At 50.3% G+C, this 15,849-nt stretch overlaps 1 protein-coding gene across 4 annotated transcripts in view; it reads right to left on the minus strand.

The window, feature by feature from the left end:
- The window catches only part of Cars2 (cysteinyl-tRNA synthetase 2, mitochondrial), a 39,257-nt gene extending 24,004 nt beyond the window's left edge, over window positions 1–15,253 (minus strand). Inside the window, exons 1-6 of one of the 4 annotated variants that reach the window (XM_021219532.2) lie at window positions 14,949–15,253; window positions 14,701–14,751; window positions 12,074–12,191; window positions 6,592–6,663; window positions 5,961–6,066; window positions 1,316–1,399 (exon numbers count right to left, since the gene is read on the minus strand). In XM_021219532.2, coding sequence (XP_021075191.1) covers window positions 1,316–1,399; window positions 5,961–6,066; window positions 6,592–6,663; window positions 12,074–12,191; window positions 14,701–14,751; window positions 14,949–15,127 — 610 coding nt within the window. In that variant the 5' untranslated portion in view covers window positions 15,128–15,253. Of the gene's footprint in view, window positions 1–1,315; window positions 1,400–5,960; window positions 6,067–6,591; window positions 6,696–12,073; window positions 12,192–14,700; window positions 14,752–14,948 lie in introns of those variants that run through there. The other 3 variants (XM_021219531.1, XM_029532318.1, XM_029532317.1) reach the window with 3 other exon arrangements.
- Window positions 15,254–15,849: the final 596 nt, after the last annotated feature.

Genomic DNA, 15,849 nt, shown 5'->3' on the forward strand with positions numbered 1-15,849 from the left:
CCTCTACTACCCTCTTAACTCCCCTCCCCATGTCCTGAATAAACTCTATTCTATACTATGTGGCTGGTCCCTCAGGGGGAAGGGATGCCTTGGCATGGGCCCGCTGAGACATCCCCTTCCCCCAAACCTCACCATACATCCATAGAACATATCCCGCCACCCCCCTTTATATTCTTATAAACACATCATGTGGAGTATAAAATCAAAAGCTGGGCCTGGAGGCACACATCTGCTGTCCCAGCACTTGGGGGAGAAAAGCAGGATCGGAAGGTCCAGGTTGCCCTCTGCTGTACGGCAAGTTCCAGGTTGGCCTTGGCTACGTGAGACTTCCAGACAATAAAATTCAAATCAACAAAACTAGCTTGATTCTGCCAAAACTTGCAACTCCCCCAAAGCCCTCTTCCTGCAAGGCAGAACCCAAGCCTGTCCTAAACCACCACCCATAGGTATGGAGGTCCCTGGATGCTTGGAGAAGGGGCTCAACAGATGCTATTAAAAACTAAATTAAGCCAAGTATGGTGGCACATGTTTTATTTCTCACACCTGGCTTGACCCGGTTACTGCTAATGGCAGCCTGGTCCACACAGCAAGTTCCAGGATGGCCAGGGCTACACAGAGGAACCCTGTCTAAAAAATAAATAATAAAAAATTAAAACTAGATGGGTGATGACTGTGTCATCCACAAGTCTCTATCCACAGATGCTCAGAGTTAGACTAAGCCTGTAAATTGATTACCAGTTAAGAAGCACATGGCATAGAGGAAAGGTCATGTAACACAGCCAGAAAAGTCTCACTGAGCAACCAGGGACCAGAGGTGGTTCTTCTGAAGAACAGCAGAAAGCAATGTGGGGAGGAATACAGGAGAAACGTTACAGAAGATGTGGGGATACAAAGTAGCCAGGTACCCACAAGCAGGTCATGAATTACAGCAGTGACTTAAAGTCACCTGTTGCCATGCCCAGGATCCTTAATGGTTTACATTTAGTTCTACGTGTTTATTATTTCTTCTTCTTCTTCATAAAAAATGACTACTTTGACCTAACAAATTGTTAAACCACAAATAGCTCAGGAATAGACAGACTTACTTTGGGAACTTATGTTATGTGTATAACAGCAAGCAGTAGAAGAAAGTCTCACTATGACATGCACACATGCCCCATGCAAAGAAAATTCCACAAGGAAAGGGAGCAAATAACATGGCTGGGGCAGAGCAGGACAGAGGCACCGGATGCAGAGCTAGCATTCAAACTGCCTTTGCAAGTTAAGGACCCCAAGGCAGCCCATGCCTGCTGAGGCCCACAGGGACAGCACCTACCTGGCTCTGCAGTGGCACTGGGAACCGTGTTGACCAGCTTGCCATACTTGTCCCCTCGGGCGCGCAGATCGAAGTAGACGCTGCCTGTTTGATAGAGACGGTTATGAGTTTAGTGCTTCTCGCCCGAGGCAGCACATCTGAGAAGTCTAAGGGGAACAGGCAGCTACAGCTCAGCACAGTGCTTGGTCCCATCAGGCCAGAACTGAAACAAGCAGCCCGCCTCCTTAACAGGGCACGGCATGATCTGAAAACACACTGAGCTTGCTCTGCAAAAGGTTTCCATAGGTCCAGTTAGGAGGGAGGGAGGGAGGGAAGGAGGGAAGGAGGGAGGAAGGGAGGGAGGAAGGGAAGGAGGAAGGAAGGGGGAGAAAGAATAAAAAGCCTTAAAAGGTTATGCCAGCAGGGCATGGTGGCACACGCCTTTAATCCCAGATCTCGGGAGGCAGAGGCAGGTGGATTTCTGAGTTCGAGGCCAGCCTGGTCTACAAAGTGAGTTCCAGGACAGCCAGGGCTATACAGAGAAACCCTGTCTTGAAAAACCAAAAAAGGATATGCCAATAAGCCCAGGAAAACAAGTCCAAGGCCACCCTGAGCTACCCAGAGACTCCATCGTTACAACAAAATGAAACACTAGGTTACACAGAGAGACCCTGACTTGAAAAAACAAACAACGACAACAACAACAACAACAACAACCCCCCACTCAGTTCCTCAGCCTTTACTTGCATGCTAATGCAAAGACACTGTTCTTGGGGCTGGAGAGACGGCTCTGTCAATAAGGAGGCTGCCATACAAGCATGGGGACCTGAGTTCAAATCTCCAGCACACACATAAAACGTCAGGCATGGGAGTGTATGCCAGTAACCCCAGCCCAGGGCCGGGTGGAGACAGGGAGTCCCATGGAGCTCACTGGGCAGCCAGCCTGGCTGAATCAACGGGTGCACACACATGTGCACACACACACACACACACACACACATGTGCACACACGCACACGCGCACACACACATGTGCACACAGGCACACGCACGTGCACACAGGCACACGCACGTGCACACACGCACACGCACGCGCACACACACGTGCACACACATGCATGCACATGTAACGCACACGTGTATGTACAGCACCACACACAGCACTATCTATACACAACAGACACACACACACACACACAGACACTAGTCTCTGCCCAGGCATCTTCTACACCAACAGTGCCTACACTGTGTGTGCCCCTGACTGAGATGTTCTGCTGGGATGCCTATGACCATCCACCTCTTCAGACTGAATGAAACAACCTCTACCAGGACAGCCTCAGACCAGGGTGAGCTTCCAGACGGCAGGAGATAAAGGGGCCAGCAGAGCTGGAGCCGGCAACAGCACTAACTGCTTCCACGCCCAGCCTGCAATCTAGCTCCCTCCCAGGAGGGCAGTGCTCCTGGCTAGTGTGTGCTGACAGGAGCCGTGTATCTCGAGCGTGCTCCCTGAAGTCATCTGAAGGCTATCATCCATGACTGTCACTCGAAACCATGGTCAGAAGCAATCCTCACCCCTACCGCTGTCTCCCTCCCCACCTTTTCCTCAACCTCTCTGCTTACTGACTCATACCTGTGCTGTCCTTCCTGGGAACACTGACTGGCCTTCAACACACCGTATCTTAAGATGGAGGCAGCTCTGTGCTTGGCAGACACAAACAGCCCCAATTGCCCGCGCTTCAGTCCGAGCTTTCGGGGAGACAATGGTTTCGGCAGGGAGGGGAGAAGGTCAGGTGGCTTTGAAAGCACAGCCAGCTAACCAAGTGGCATCCTGGCCCGCTCTTTAGTGCCCTGGTCATGCAGAGTCCGCTGCTGAGATAGACCCCCTACCCCCACACCCAGGCCCACTGGCTCCAGATGCAGGCAGAGTGGAGATGGGAGAGACTGGGGCCAGGGGAGCTACCTCCTATATGCCCACACTCTGAAATGCTCAAAAAGAAACTGCCTTGCAGACAGGCAAGCATCCTTCGCTTGCCTTGCTGAAGTTTCCAGTTTGCTGAATAGACAGTTTTCACAAATAGTTCAAAGATCTCACTGCAGCTAAGCCCCGTGGAATTGTCACAAAGCCCAAGTCACTGCAGTTTGAGTGAATATGAGATATTCTGAATTAAATTTACAGGAACATGCAAGACTACAACCCAAGGCTGGGTATCATTAGCACAAGACACGCCTTTAATCTCAGCAGAGGAAGGTAGGCTGAAAGAAGGCGGGTGGATCTCTATGAGTTCCAGGCCAGCAAGAACTACACAGTGAGATTCTTTTTTGAAGAAAGGATGGACAAACAGATGGATGTGTGCATGCACATGCAGACGACATTCACTTCTGGAGAACAGCAGCCAAGGAAACACCTTGTGTTCTCTGAAGCAGAAGCCCATGGTCACTTTCGACCCCAACAACTACCCAGCACTGGAATAAGCTGCAGTGGTACCTCAGTTTTTTCAAATGGTTTCTTTGGGGACAAATTCCAAACATGCCAAAGTAGACAACATAGAAATGTCAGTGCTTCCCCTGTGTGCAGGTCCTGGCACATTCCCTCCACTGTGAGATGGGGATCTAGGGGACATGTGCCCAGGGGCAAGGACCTGGCTCCATACTTGGTAAAGACCTGTGGCCCAGTGGTAGGAATGCTTGCTGCAAAAGCAGGGGACATGGTGTTCAAATATCAAGCATCTACATAAAACCCAGACGTGGCTCCACATGCCTGTATCCAATGCTTGGGATAAAGAGAGGCATACCCTGGGAGCTCGCCAGCCAGCCAGCCAGCCTAACTGAAAGTTCAGGCTTAGCGAGAGACCCTCTCAGGAAATGGGGTGGAGGGGAGCGGTGGCTACCATGGCACGGTTCGAGCACAGGTCCCTGCTCTACAACCTGGGATCTGATGATCCAAGCTGAATTTGTATGAAGAAATGCTGGGTGGCCTCCTAAGGGACAAGCTCAGCCACCCAGGAGACTTTTGGTGTCACCCCTGCTAAGCTGGTTTTGCAGAGTGGTGCCTCGGTGCCAATACTGAAAAGCTGCTGCTTCCCTGATGAAACGAACCCTACTAGCCGTGCGGTCAGCTTCTAACCACACATGCCCTCAGCACACGTGTTGGGACGAGGACACTGTTGCAATTGCTTTTCCACGTAATACATGTGGGAGGAGAGTGGGAAGCTATCCAGGAGTCTGTCTCAAGAAACTGTTTTGTGGAGGGAGAGTCGGGTGAGGAGCTCCCAGACAGCTGGTGAAGGTGCTGGGCGGATGGCCACGTGGCAGGTAACCCGGTGTCCAGGCCGTTTGTGTCTGGAGGAGAAGGCAGCATCTTCCACAGTTCTCCCAGCATAATGACTACCAACCAGGGCAGGTGACCAGCTTGAAATGGAGGAGCTGCTTAGAACCGTGTTAGGTTGTCTTTACGTGGCGTGCTGGCTGGCCGTACGTTAACTTAACACAAGCTAGAGTTATCTGAATGGAGGGAGCCTCAGGTGAGAAAAATGCCTCCGTAAGATCCAGCGACGGGGCATTTTCTTTGTTAGTGATTGATGGGAGAGAGGCCAGCCCATTGTGGGTGGTGCTATCCCTGGGCTGGTGGTCCTGGGAGCTCAGCAGTCTAAGCAAGCCATGGGGAGCAAGCCAGTAAGTAGCAATCCTCCATGGCCTCTGCATCAGTTCCTGCCTCTTGGTTCCTGTCCTGTTTGAGTGCCTGTCCTGACTTCCTTCCATAATGAACAGTGATATGGAAATGTAAGCTGAATAAACCCTTCCCGCCCTGGGTTGCTTTTTGGTCCTGGTGTTTCACTGCAGCAGCAGAAACCCTCACTAAGACACGTGGTATCTGGTTCCGTGGCTCTGCAGACTGGGAGTAACTCTGCATAGAGCCTTCTGCTTCTAACTGCTTGGCTGAGAGGGCTGAATAAATACACACTGCTTTCATAGCACTTAACATACCCACAGTACACACGTGTGCATGCCCGTGTGCTCACACACTCACACACACACACACACCACACACACACGCACACACGCACGCACACGCACACACTCACACACGCGCGCACGCACACACGCGCACGCACACACGCACACACACACATACACACACGCAAGTGCATGTGCACATAAAACTGGGTAGGGAGTGATAGAGGGAGACACCTGACATCGTCCTCTGATCTCCCAATGCATGTGTATATATAGGCACTGGCCCGTGCATACATGCATAATTATAACACACACACCCCTAACCCTGATATACCTAATTTAAAATCTGGAAAAAAAAAAAAAAAAGAATGGACTTGGGGTGGAGAGACCAGAGGCTGAGAGAGCTCTGCTTGTGCAGAGGGCCCAAGTATAGTTCCTGATACCCACATCGGGCAGCTCCCGACTGCCTGTCACCTCAGCCCCCGGCTGCCTCCCTCCGCGAGCACACATCAGCACACATATACGTACACATCCATAAAAATGAAATACATACATAAAAGTGAAAATGTTTAAAAATGAACTGGACCAGTGTTGCAGACCCAGCACCAAGCCCGCATCCACCCAGCGGGCAGAGTGTCTGCACTCCTCAGCCCGGGCGTACCCTGCATCTCACACCTCCCCAGTGCCCCCCAGAGATCAACCTTCACGCTAACCTGCGGCTGTCGAGTAAGCATGGCCGTGAGCAACAATGCCCTTGATGAAAGCAATGATCTGAGGGATGTGCTCGGTGACTCTCAAGTACACTGTTGGCGGCAGAACCTGGGAGGAAACAGAGACCGTGGGCACCACGGGTGATTTCTGTGCTCAGGATCCACGCACACACTTAGCAAGACGGGGGCGGCAGCCATCCTAAGTCATGCTTGCCACAATGTCCCCGGTGAGTCAACTGGTTTTTGCTGCGTGGTTTCCCTACTCTCAACAGACACGGGCACTAGAGGGGAACAAGGAGCCAGACAGCTAGACCTCCGTGCCAGGAATGTGCCTGACTCTGATAGGAATGTAAGATAAACCATGTGTCCTGGCAAGGGTACAGACTAACTTATTCACGCAGGCTCTTTCAGGCCCTAAGGAGAACCCAGCTCATCCTGCTGCCCTGGGACCCAGCTTCCCCCCCCCCGCCACCGACTAAGCTCATCACAGGGGTCCACTCTGCGAACCTAGATCAATTCCCTTTCTTCAGTCTTGACACCACAGGGCCTGGACGCAGGCACTAGCAACAGACTGTTCTAGATCATGCGGGACAGCCACCACTGCCCCTCTGCGAAGGGTAAAACCACAGCTTACCTTCAGGGCTGCCATATCTTGTTTAAATTCTTCCTCAAAACGACTGGCGAGAGAAGCGGGCGACACGTTCATCTGCACGAGGTCAGACAAGGACATCAGCACATCTGGAAGACCCACAGACCCGTGGTGGCAGACCAGGCCATCCCTGCAGGCAGGATGGTAGCCACATGCTCCACTGCTCAGCCTCAAGATCTGAGTGTTTGTTTAAGGTGTTAAATCTACCCTAGCGCTCAGCAGCCAAAGGGCTTATGGGCTCCGCCCTCTGGGTACAGAGAAAAGCATGATAAACCATCCCCCATTCCCCACCAGGGCAGCAAGCATCTACTCCAAAGGACAAGAAATGAGTTCCTATCTCACCTTACCCACAGCAAGAAGAAATGGTTAAGAAATAAAATTTTTTTAAAAAGCCTTAGAGAAGCACTTGAAAGGAATAGGACACAGTAATCAGGGAAGGTACCGACGTCCTCGGACTGGGGACTGGGGCTAACCTGAGCTCCCGGAAGCTGCAGGTGGCTGCCACAGTAGGACATCTGGGCACACACACCTTTAGTGCTAGGACCTGGGTCTGTATGAGGGGAGCAGGGGACACAGCCGGTCTGGCTCAGAAGCAGAGTTCTTGGAGCTGATCCCAGCAAGATGGGGGAGGGGGAGGTGAGGCTCCACCCCAGCTGAGGGGTGAGTGGCAACTGAGGGCTGCTTGAGTAAGGAAAGTCATTTTTCCACAGGGTCTGTCGCATGATCATAAATGCAGCATTACCTAACTCAATGTGTTACAAAAATAAACAAGAACATTAAAGGGGAGACGCATGAGTGTGCGTGTGTGTGTGTGTGTGTGTGTGTGTGTATAAAATTGTCCAAGAATAGTTTATTTTAAATTAAAAATAGGTGCTAAATATTTTTTTTTTTTTTTTGTCTTTTTTGAGACAGGGTTTCTCTGTATAGCCCTGGCTGTCCTGGAACTCACTTTGTAGACCAGGCTGGCCTCGAACTCAGAAATCCGCCTGCCTCTGCCTCCCGAGTGCTGGGATTAAAGGCGTGCACCACCATGCCCGGCCGGTGCTAAATATTATTAGTAAGTGGCTTTAATCTCAGTACTGGGAGGCAGAGGCAGGCAGATCTCTGAATTCAAGGCTAGCCTGGTCTACACAGTGAGTTCCACCTCAACCAAGGCAACATAGCTAAACTGTCTCAAACAAACAAACAAAAACAAACAAAGCAGGCTTCATATGCAACTTGTATAAGATTCCACAATCTACCTACACTCAACGAGCATTTATGCAGCACCTACTGTGTGCTGGGCCTGCCTGAAGCACAACCCAGCTATCTCTTGAAACACATCTCCTTTCTCATGAGATAAGACATTTCTGCTCCGGAGCATCAAGAATCCCTGTCAAGTTTCTCAGTGGCACTGGTGGTGCCTGGTGGCCAGGGGACTGACAGGGCTCTAATGCAGAAGCCACAACCACTGAGACTGACTTCAAGGACAGTGGATGTGCCCCGGGAGCTGGCTGCTGCTTTTTTTTTTCCTTTGGTTTTTCGAGACAGGGTTTCTCTGTGTAGCCCTGGCTGTCCTAGAACTCACTCTGTAGACCAGGCTGGACTCGAACTCAGAGATCCGCCTGCCTCTGCCTCCTAAGTGCTGGGATTAAAGGTGTGTGCCACCACGCCCGGCTTGGTTGCCACTTCTTTCCAACTCTGTGGTCCCAGGACCATCACTGAGCGACACAGACCCCGAGGCTGCTGGGAAGATGGAGTCCCCGGCTCCCAGAGCAGTCAAGCTCCCTCTGTAGGGCACAACACACTCCCCAAGAGCTTTCTGCTTTGATCTTTAACCCTCCTAATTCTGAGAACGTAGGAGCACACATATCTTGATCCCCCAGCCCCAGTGATCTGAAATGCCATCTTTTATCATACAACAAACCCCCATTAATTACTATGTGCATTTCTGGACTCTGTACTATGTTCCATCATCTCTTTATACAAGCTCTGTACAACAGTGTCTGACTGCAGCAGCCTTTGTCTGACAGGGCAGAGTGGGCTGTAGATGGGAGGCAGACAGGAGGGGGAGGGACCCTCTAGGGAGAAGGGCACAGACACCTTAATTCCCACCAAGCTGTCTGCCCTGGGATAATGCGTACAACCTACCAAACATCAATCCTGTGCATGCATGCAAACACACACACAGTGTCATGTGACTTCTAGTGGGGAGACAGAAAGAAACACAGAGAAGGTGTGGACCAAAGGGAAGATTACATTCAAGTCCAAGGTGAGCCAGTGAGGTTACTGGGCTCCTAGCAGGACCCTGGATGACTCGCCAAGCAACTATGAAATCCCCTGCATAACTTACTGTCCAGAAGCACCAACAAAGAATCCTGTTCCAGTCAACAGTCTCAGGGTGAGAGACCTGAGGAGGTCATGAGATGGGAGGGCCTCTCTTCTCCCCCAGGAGGGTACGTTAAAGGGTCCCGTGTTAAGGAGATCCCAGCTGCTCTTGTTCATGACAGACAGTAATGGCCATGTCGAGAAAGCAAATATACAACACACGTGCATACACATTCATACCTTTATATACACATACATGTGTTTATATGCATATGCACATATATAAACAAAAAGGTACTGACAGGTGGTGGTGGCGCAGGCCTTTGAGCTCAGCACTTGGGAGGCAGAGGCAGGCAGATCTCGGTGACTTTGAGGCCAGCCTGGCCTACAGAACAAGAAAGAAGTTCCAGGGCCACACAGAGAAACCCTGTCTCAAAACAAACAAACAAAAAACAAACAAAGAGGAGGAGGAGAAGGAGAACTCTAACTCATGCTACAACGTGGGTAGATCTTGAGATCATCATGGACAGTGCTCCCATCGCCTGCGGCCGGCAGCCCCAGCCTTTTCCCCAGTAGGTGCTCTTCACCAAGGCCGGGGAATGAGATAGCAGCTGCCCACTGTGGAGCTGGACACAGGAGAAGTCTCATGAAGGGTTTCCACCCATGGTCCAAGGGGCAAAGGTCTCCCAAGACTGCTTCTGGGAGGCCTGTTCCCCACCCACTGAGGTCACCTTCACTTCAGACGTCCACCAGATTCAAGACAAGAAAATCAAAGCCAGGTGTGGACCTTTAATCCCAGCACACAGGAGACGAGGCAGAGGTGGGTGGGGCTCTAAACCAGCGTGGTTCACCTAACAAGTATTCTGTCTCAAAAAGAAAGAAGGAAAGAGGGGCTGGTGAGATGGCTCAGTGGGTCAGAGCACTGACTGCTCTTCCAAAGGTCTGGAGTTCAAATCCCAGCAACCACATGGTGGTTCATAACCATCCTTAACAAGATCTGACTCCCCCTTCTGGAGTGTCTGAAGACAGCTACAGCTACAGTGTACTTACATATAATAAATAAATAAATAAATAAAAGAAGGAAAGAGAGACTGTGGGAGGTCTTCTACAGAAACACAAAGGATTGGGCAGTTTCACAGTAACCCTCAGGTGTGAAAATGAGCAGAATATTCTGAAGGGCAGTGGGTGTGGTGGCTCACACCTGTAATCCCGGCTTGTGGGAGGTTGAAGGGTGGAGGTTAGAGTTCAAGGTCATTTTCGGCTACATAGAGAGCTAGAAGCCATGCTGGGCTATATGAAACCTTGTACAAACAAACAAACCATAATACAAAACAACAGAACACAGGCCAGGTGGTGGTGGCATAGAACTTTAATCCCAGCACTTGGGAAGCAGAGGTAGGTGGATTTCTGAGTTCGAGGCCAGCCTGGTCTACAAAGTGAGTTCCAGGACAGCCAGGGCTACACAGAGAAACCCTGTCTTGAAAAAGACAAAACAAAACAAAAAACAAACAAACAAAAACCCCACAAACATTTCAGAAAATGTCTCCTCACTGAAAGGGCAAGGTCAAGAAGCCGGGAAAGCCCTCTGGTGAGGGTGGCATTCAGGACACAATGCCCAGTCACCGGAAGAACTCAAGAGAGCCCCTGACCTCATGCTTGCTTCCTGGGATAACTACCTCTCTCCCCACCAAGTCTTCAGAGCTGGTGTGGGGCCCGGACCGAGGAGGCTGTCAACCTGTGCAGAAAGACGTGCTCTGTGCGGGAGGCCTCAAGCAGAGGCCGTGCACACACACCATAAGAAGGCCCTGTCTGTGCAGAGCTGAGGTCAGAAGCCTGAGGCTATGGGCCCACTCCAAGGCCCACACCATCCGTGGCTCTGGGTCACCATACATATTCCTGTACAAGTGGGAGGGGGGGGATGTCAAAGAGAAGGCCCTGATACCCCGAGGCAGCCGATGAGATGTCAGAGAAGGTGTGAATATGCAGAGCCTGACAGGATGAGGGATACCTGTGAGGTAACAGCCTCTAGGGAGGCCCCAGCGGGCGGGGACTCTGGGAGGGTGGCTGTGCCCGCCTCCTGACCAGGAAGGACACGGGTGGTCACGCTAGCAGGTGTCCTTGGGTCTGGAAGGTTCACACCGGCGTAGTCAGAGAGGATTGCCATAGTTGGCACAAACCGATACACAGATGATGTAAATGGCCGGGTAGCTCGTGAAGTCAATACAGATGACCTTACTTCAAAACCGATTGAAAATCCCAAGGCAGAACGTGTGTGAATACACGCAGGTCACTTGCAGAGATCATGGTTTCCATGCGTTCTTTTGGGATATCTGTGTCTCTGCGTCTATTATGACCTTCTTGTACTTCGCTGGTTATTTATTATTAGGATTACGATTATGATTATGATAATTATTGTTCTGCTTGTTTGTTTTGTCCTAGTCTCGTTTGATATTTTGTTTTATTTTTAGATACTTGTTTGTTAAGAAAACATTAGAAATGAGAGGAAGGAAGTGGGCTTGCGTGGGTGAGGTGAGGAGAATCTGGGAGGAGCTGGGCGAGGGAAAACATAATCAGAATTATTACATGGAAAAAACCATTTTAAAATGAAAGAAAAAAATTAAAAATAAATAAATAAACGAGAGAGTACTAGCCCTGCCTGCCTGGCACGGGGGCTGTCCCCAGACTGTGATGCTGAGGGATACATAGGCGCCCCCTGGTGGCCAAGAGACAGACTGCAGCACTCCCGAGGCGAGGCCAACCTGGGCTACACAGGCCAACCTGGGCTACAGGATAAGACCTTGTGTCTAACAACAAAACAAGAGAAACGTAAAAATGAGGCATCGGAGCACAGGGTTCCAAGGTCAGAGTCAGGGCCCAGGGGGTTTTGATAGAGCTAGAGCGAGGTACTCATCGCAGGGAGGGACGGGGACAGGGGTCAGAGGACAGTGGACATCCCTGGGGGGATGCTTCTCCACACCTCCACTGACTTAACTTTCCTCATTGGGAGAAAGGTGTGGCCTGCCACCGTCTCGGTCTGGTTTTTTGGAAAAAAGTCTCCGGGACACATAAAGGGTCATAAGTATTAGGAATACATGAAAGTAAACTTGGCAGGGACCGGCTGCTCAGCCACCAGCTTGCCGGTCAGTGTGAGACTGCTTACCTCGTTAGCTCTCTTGATTATTTTATCATCCACGTCAGTAATGCTCATCGCCATGACCACATTACACCCAAACACTCTGGTCAGGATCCTCCGGATTATGTCAAATCTAACATAGGAGCTGAAAGAAAAACACTGCCAGGCTGTCTTCAACACACAGAATCGAGGGCGTTAATTTACTTATTCTATTTTTTTGGTTTCTCAAGACAGAGTTTCTCTGTGTATCTGTGCAGCCCTGGCTGTCTTGGAACTCACTCTGTAGACGAGGCTGGCCTCTGCCTCCCGAGTGCTGGGATTAAAGGCGTGCGCCACCACGCCCGGCTCCAGTATTTTATTTTTAACCTAATTTTTTAAAAGATTTATTTATTTATTATATGTAAGTACACTGTAGCTGTCTTCAGACACCTCAGAAGAGGGCATCAGATCTTGTTACGGATGGTTATGAGCCACCATGTGGTTGCTGGGATTTGAACTCCGGACCTTCGGAAGAGCAGTCGGGTGCTCTTACCCACTGAGCCATCTCACCAGCCCCCTTAACCTAAATTTTTGTTGTTGTTTTTTTGTTTTTCCATACAGTGTTTCCCTGTGTAGCCCTGGCTGGCTTCAAACTCAGAGAGACCCCGTCAGCCTCTGCCTCTCAACTGCTAGGACTAAAGGCGGGCGCCACCACTGCCCAGCTCTTAAAAATTATGTTATTTTTGATTCACCTGTTTTATTTCATGTGCATGTTTTGCCTATGTGTATGTATGTACACCATGTGTGTATCTGATGGTTGTGAGCCATCATGTGTGTGATGGGAGAAGCTTAGGTTCTCATAAACAAGTACTCTGAGCATTACATCATCTCCCCAGGTCGCAATGTTTACTACTATTACTAATGTGTGTGTGTGTGTGTGTGTGTGTGTGTGTGTGCGTGTGTGCACATGTGAAGGGCAGATGTGCAGAATGTTTGTTGAGGTCAGAGGACAGTTTTCGGGGCTCGGTTCTCTCCTTTCACCAAGTGAATCTTGGGGATCAACCTCAGGTCGTCTGGTTCCTACAAGAAGCGCCTTTACCCAGTGAGCCATTTTGTGGGCCCCATCATCATTATTCTTGAAAAGAAATGTATTACAGTGTAACACGCTACTATGTAACTTTCAAACTGTGTTCTACAGTTGATGCTTGGTTCATAGGGAACTAAGCCAAGTATTTTCTTACAAACTGGATTCCACATAGAGGCCCAGAAGGGCCTTGTGAGAAGCAACAAAAGCAATCACATCAGTTTCGGGATACTGTATTGCCTTTTTTAAGATTACAGCTGTTGAATGAGTTTGTGTCTATTTAAATGTGTAAAAATTCCTAATACAAAAGTCAAATGTCAAGACTGTTTTGTTCTTGTTTTAGGTCAGGGTCTCTCTGTGTAGTCCTAGCTGTCCTGGAGCTCTGTAGACCAGGCTGGCCTCGAACTCACAGAGATCTACCTGCCTTTGTCTCCAGAGTTCTGGCACTAAAGGTATGCACTACCACTGCCAAGCAACAAGAGCTTTTGCTACTCTTGTTCACTCGGATTGTCCTTATTACCCCAGTTCTGGGGGCAGAGACAGGTGGGCCCTGGGGACAAACTTCCCAGCCAGTGTGGCCTGTTTGTGGACTTCCAAGCCAGTGAGAGATTCTGTCTCAAAACAGACAGCGGGTAGCACTTGAGGATGACGTCTGAGGATGTCCTCTGGTCTCCACACTTGTGTTTCATTTTGGTCTAAAAATACCCAATTAAAACTGTGCAAGAGGGGGCTGGTGAGATGGCTCAGTGAGTAAGAGCACCCGACTGCTCTTCTGAAGGTCCGGAGTTCAAATCCCACACGGTGGCTCACAACCATCCTTAACAAGATCTGAAGACAGCTACAGTGTACTCACACATAATAAATAAATAAATCTTAAAAAAAAAAAAAACAAACAAAACTGTGCAAGAGCCAGGCAGTGGGCGTGTACCTTTTATCTCAGCACTGGGGCAAAGACAGAGGCCAGCCTGATCTATATAGTGAGTTTCAGGCCAGCCAAGACTACACAGAGAAACTCAGTCTCAAAAACAACAAACAAAAAAGCGCAAGAAACAAATAAAATATCAGGAAATGGGAAATGTCAACAAATGCAGCCCCGATGCTCCCCTGAGTATAGCAGGACAGTAACCAGTCAGTGGGTCAGTGGTGGTGGAACACGTAGAACACTTGGGGGCGCTGTGCTAAGCGGCACTTCATTTCCAGAAACTGCCATGAAGATGTCAAGCTGTCATTTCTGTCTTCACTCAAAATAAGAACCAGGACTCCAGCAAGAATGTGACCCGTCCAAAAACCAGGCAATGATCCCCCCCGTTTGGATTCGGGTCTCTGGACCAACCTTAGAAACGTCTAATTCGCAAACGGGTCACTCTCTATTCCTTCACAGCAACTCCCTAAGTGTTCAGACATGAGCAATGGGTGTGCAACTCCCAACAGCTATAAAGACCAAAGAGACCAACATTCCGGCGTCTCACAATTCCCAGAATGCAATCATTACTCAGTTCACTTAACAGATTATAAAACAAGCTAACAGTTTACTCTTTGCACAATAAATAACCCTCTGACTTTGTTAAAGGTTCAAATCTAGGAAACTCACCAAGCATGGCCAAGGTGTGCATGGTCGTACACAGTCGGTCCACAGCTATACCTGGAAACATATTAAGATCCTCCATGTGAGATATGTAACAAGGAGCCCTATGCCTTCCTTAACAACCTTCACTGAATAAGCGCGGTGTTTAGGTGACGCCACGTCAGGCTTTCAGGATTGACTTGCCCCTGCGCACCTTCCCGCCCCGCCCCGCCCCGCCCCGCCCCGCCCCGCCCTGCCTCTCCGGGCGCACGCACCAGGAGACGGCGTCCGAGCGGGCCACGATCAGCGGCTCCTTCCTGCCTGTGAGGCTGTTATACACCTGCACGCCGGTGTCCTGGCCTTGCGGCCGCTGCCATGCCCGCCCGCGCCGCCCGAGATCCAGCGCGGCCCGGAGCAGCGGAGCGCCCGGCCTAGGCCCGCGCGCACGCAGCATATTGGGGACAGATCCAGGGAACAGGCGGAACGCAAGAGCCTGCAGGCCAGGCCCCGCCCACGAAGGCCAGGCCCCGCCCGGCGAACCAGAAGCCACGCCCGTGTCTCACGGGGCTCCGCCCACTCCCGGAAGAGGCTACAGTCTGCCTGGAGTCTGGCGATATTTAGGCATTTGGGCACGGTGGCAGCGGAAGAGAGGTGGGAACTTCAAACCCTTCCCCATTTTAGCGCAGATCTCGTCGCCTTTCCTTATGGGTAGATTGGCCTCTGGTGTACATCTTTGTGTCTGCCGCTGGGACCCGGTGTGCCCCGCAATACGTACCCACTCTCAGCAGACCACTCCAACACACTATACACCACCCCGCGGTCATCATGTCCTCATTCAAACACCTCAATATGTGTGTCTTAACACACACTTTACCCCATCATACTTACAGCATGTCAGCAAGAATGTACCTTGCTATAATCAGTACATGTAGATCAATACTACTTACCAAACTGCCCGTCTGCAACCCAGTACACGCAGAATTTGCATACTACTTACTGTTCTGTGGGCTTAGAATGAAAGAACCACACCAGGAAATGACCCTTTCCTCAAGAACATGTAACTGGAAATGTCTGCTGGAGAAATGGCTGCCCTTCCAGAGGACCCAGGTTTGAGTCCTAGCATCCACACAGCTACTCAACAGTTTGTAATTCTTTTTTTTCCTTTTTTTTTTTTTT

This window comes from Mus pahari, chromosome 19, assembly GCF_900095145.1.
Source record: "Mus pahari chromosome 19, PAHARI_EIJ_v1.1, whole genome shotgun sequence".
NCBI classification, from domain to species: domain Eukaryota; kingdom Metazoa; phylum Chordata; class Mammalia; order Rodentia; family Muridae; genus Mus; species Mus pahari.